This window comes from Manacus vitellinus, unplaced genomic scaffold (assembly GCF_001715985.3).
Source record: "Manacus vitellinus isolate BGI_N305 unplaced genomic scaffold, ASM171598v3 scaffold_52_pilon, whole genome shotgun sequence".
Lineage (NCBI taxonomy): Eukaryota > Metazoa > Chordata > Aves > Passeriformes > Pipridae > Manacus > Manacus vitellinus.
This window is the reverse complement of record NW_021940628.1, coordinates 2,549,378-2,553,495: the sequence shown is the minus strand read 5'-3', so window position 1 is coordinate 2,553,495 and position 4,118 is coordinate 2,549,378. Positions and strand designations below refer to the sequence as shown.

Sequence of the window (4,118 nt, the reverse complement as noted above, 5' to 3'; positions counted from 1 at the left end):
CTGTTTGCTCCTCCTGCAGGGTGCTGCCCGTGGGGACGTCCTGCCCGCCCTCCTGCCCGTGCCCTGGGCCATGTCGTCCTCCGACGAGGAGACCCTCAGCGAGCGGTCGTGCCGGAGCGAGCGGTCGTGCCGGAGCGAGCGCTCCTACCGCAGCGAGCGCTCGGGCAGCCTCTCCCCCTGCCCGCCCGGCGACACCTTGCCCTGGAATTTACCCCTCCATGAGCAGAGGAAGAGGAAGAGCCAGGACTCTGTGCTGGACCCGGCTGAGAGGGCTGTTGTCAGGGTGGCAGGTAAGCCAGCACCCTTTTGTGCAGTGGATCCCTCTCGGGGATGGGTAGATGGGGCTCCCCCCACGGTGGCTGAGATGGTCTTGGGGTCATCTTGTACCCTACTGCTTCCCAGGGAGACTGGGGATGGATGGGATGGGGAACAGAGGGATGGATGTGGCTTTTGGTGGGTGAGGACCAGGGTGGTGGCTTGGTTCTGCCAAGGCTTTGTCCTCTCCAGGCTCGCCCTGGGCAGTTCATACCCTCAGCACTGGGGTTAAGGGATGACTGGGCTCCTCCAACTCGTGGGTTGGGTGACATTAGAATGCTTAATTAAGGACTAAATGGCTCCTTGGTAGAACAATGCCCTTGGCTGTACTCCAAGGAGGAATTTGCCCTGGGAGGTTTGGGATTCCCACCTGGATGATGTTGCTGGGGCTGCTCCTTTGCCCTGGTGGTGTCCATGGACAGCCCCATCGCTCTGGTCATTGTGTCACTGCTCTGTGTGTCCCCCTTCTGCTGCCCCGCCGTGATGCCCAGGTCACAACCCTGGGGAAGGAATGGGGATGGGAAGGAGAAACAAAGGCAGGGATGGACCCACCGTGGCCAATGGCTCCTTCTCCAAGTGCTGGTTGAGGGGGAAGGTGGGAACTCCGCTCCAGGGCTGTTGGGGAGGGACGATGGAGGAGTTTGCTCAGGGTGGTGGCTCCAGGCACCAGAGCCAGGATTTGCTTCTTCGCTGGGGCCAGATAGCCATCAGGGGCTTTGATCTGCATCTGCTGGGGTCTGTCCACAACTCCCTGCACTCCAGGTGCCTTTGATCTGCTCCTGCCGGAGCAAACGGGATTCAGGGACATGCTGAGGGGCCCCCGCCGAGCCCTGGCCGGGCTGTTCCTGGCTGTTGCTCCAAGGGAAACCCAGGGCCCAGCTTTTATTTTGCTGGTGGAGGTGGGCATGAGGGTGACAACTCCTGAGGTGCCCGCTCTGCCCTGCCAGCCCCTGCCAGCCCCAAGCCCATGGCCAAATCAGCCCCAGCGCTGGGCTCTGCACCCTGTGGGGGCTCAGGTTGGGAGCACCAGGGAGCAGGGACAGCACCTGGTGCAGGGATAGGTGCCACCAGGTCAGGAGTGGCCGTGGGGTGCTGCTGGGCTCCCTCCCTGCCTGCCCCATGGCACAGGGGTGCGTGCAGCTCCGGCCGTGCCGCGGTGCCACTCGGGTGCCATCCCGGCTCCGGGCATCTTGGGGCTGGAAGAACCAGTTGATTCAAATGATGGTTCTTGAGAATGCACCGTCTGGGGCTGGGGGAAGCAAATGTGCAGGGTGTGGCTGGTCCTGCCCCAAATCCCAGCACCGCCGGGGCTGGGAGATGGCCGGGTACCAGGATCCCAACGTGCCTATCATAGAATCATGGAATGGTCTGGCTTGGAAGGGACCTTAAAGGGCATCTCATTCCAAACCCCCTGCCACAGGCAGGGACACCTTTCACCAGACCAGTTTGCTCAGAGCTCCATCCAGCCTGGCCTTTAACACTTCTGGGCTGGACCACCACCTCTCACGGCCCCTCTGTGCCCCAAAAGCCCCATCCTGATGGGTGCTGCACCTCCTGCACCCCAGAGACAGACCCTGTCAAGGCACAGTTGCCTTTCTGCCCGGGATGCCGAGTGCTTGTCGTGATGGCAGCTGGATCCAGCCCGTGATTAAAGGCAGGGGGATGTCACAAAATTCGGTCTCATGCAGATTCCCCATTAAAAATAACTCGGGAGGTGCAGCGAGACAGTGCTGAGCTGGGGGAAAAAAAAAAAAAAAAGAGTTCCGAGACAGTTTTGTGTCACCAAGTTTGAAAATGAGCTGAAATATTGATTCGGATCCTTGCATTATTCAGCGGGAATGTCTGCAGGGCACCGGCCGCCCCAGCGCCTCTTCCCACCGCAGGGACCGGGCTGGGGACCAGGGATCCAGGGATCCGGGCCTCTGGAATGTGCCCTGGGGGGAACTGGCACCCCTCGGTGTGCCTGGGGAGGGGGAAGGGGCTTGGCTCCCTGGGATCCTCAGGAAGGGGCACCAGGGACCCGGCACAGGAGTGAGGGCAGAGCCTGAGCATCGTGAGGGGCTGGGGAGCCCCATCCTGTGCCCACCGTGGGCAGGGGAGTGTGGCACCTCAGTGGCTTGGGGGGACCCATGGACCTGGGGGGCTCTTCCTCCTCGCTGTCCATGGGGTCTAAGTGGTCTCTGCGTCCTTTCTGGCCGTCAGAGCCAAAAAAAGGAGGACCCGGCTGTGACCATGGAGGGGTTGCACCAGTGAGGACCTTGCTGGAGGTGCCGGTGCTGTGGTGCAGGGGACTGGGACACGCTGGCCTGTGTCCCCAGGCAGTTCTGGAGCTGTTCCCTGCTTTACTGGCAGCTCCTTGGAAGGCAGTGGTGGGGGAGAGGCGGGGGGGAGCGGGACGTGAAGGGTCAGAATCTGACCCTTGGCCCCGCTCGCTCTGCCTCGCTCCAGGCACTTGGCAGAGGGTGAGAGTGGGCGGTGGGGACTGTTTTTTAGGGGAAAAACCAGGCTCTTTCATCCTAAATCTGCTCGTACTTGGTGCTGCCAGGGTTGTGTTGGGGTGCTGGGGTGGTGCCGGGGCAGGAGGGGCCGGGGGGAATCTGGGGGGTCGGGGGTGAGCGGGCAGGGGTGATGGACGAGGCGTCACAGGGGTTTTCCAAGGGCTCTTTGAAAAGACTCCTGGGAGTCCTTTGTCACCCGGGCGCGTCACCCGCGCCGCTGGCAGAGCCGGCGCTGGCTGAGGGAGGGAGCTGTGCTTCATCCCCGCGGACACGGGAACAAACCCCCTTGTTCTCCGCTGCCTTGGGAGCAGCAGCGGGGCCAGGGCAGGCTCCGAGCAGCATTCCCGCTGCCCAGGGAGGAACCGCTGAGTGCCAGCTGGCGGGCACAGATTTCCCTTTCCCTGGGAACGCGTTTTTGGGTCAGAGGGATGTGGCGAGCGCAGGCACCTCTGCAGGGCTCCGTGCGGGGCGGCTCTGCGGGCAGAGCCAGAGGAGCTGCATCCCTGTGGCCATTCCCAGTAGGATGCTCTGGCCATTCCCAGTAGGATGCTCCACTGCCCGAGGATGACTGCCTGGCTCTGGCACCGCTGGGCACAAAGACCCTGCCATGAGGTCGCTGGGATTCAAACCCTCCTCCCTGTGGAGGCTCAGGCAGGGATGCAGCCGGACACCGGCGCTCAGTGCCATGTTAATTACTTTTCCTAATTAAGGCACCATGATGAGGGGGAGATGCCTCCAAAAGCAGGGTGAGGGGGTGATTTGTGTAACCGCACCCTAGGCCAAAGGCTGCAGGAGGACAAGGAGGAGGAGAAAGAGGAGGAGGACGATGCTGCTGCTGCTCATGTTTCCTCTTCATCCCCTGGAGGAGTGTGGGTGCAGCCACCCCCAACCCTGGGGGGATTTGGGGGTCTCTGGGTGATGGTGGGGAGACTCAGGGTGTCTGCCTGAGCGGGATGGGGCTTTTCTTGTTTCCATGGTTACCCAGCCGGGCCCTCCAGTTGCCATGGGAACGGCGCATCGGGGTGAAAAAGCAGCATCTTGAGATGGCCAAAAAAGGCGACAAGGGGCCTGGCTCTCCCTGCTCACAGCTCCCACCCAGCTCCAGCCAGGATCCCAGCCTGGGGGTCACCCACAGGCTCACCAGTCCCCCCAGTTGCTCTCATGCTGGTGGCAGGTTGGGGTGCAGAGCCTTGGGCACATAGGGAGTGGGACCCCCATCCTAGGCACAGTGGGACTGGGGGGCAGCTCAGATGCTGTCCCACTCGGGTGCACTGGGATGCACTGGGATGCACTGGGATGCAGTGT

General features: G+C 62.4%; 1 protein-coding gene across 2 annotated transcripts in view; it reads left to right on the top strand.

Annotated features, from left to right (window-relative positions):
- The first annotated feature begins 70 nt into the window (after positions 1–70).
- MACF1 (microtubule actin crosslinking factor 1) overlaps positions 71–4,118 on the top strand; it is a 147,245-nt gene continuing 143,197 nt past the window's right edge. For both annotated transcript variants that reach the window (XM_029963003.1, XM_029963002.1), the window contains exon 1: positions 71–290. In XM_029963003.1, the coding sequence (XP_029818863.1) occupies positions 71–290 (220 nt within the window). The remainder of the gene's footprint in view (positions 291–4,118) is intronic.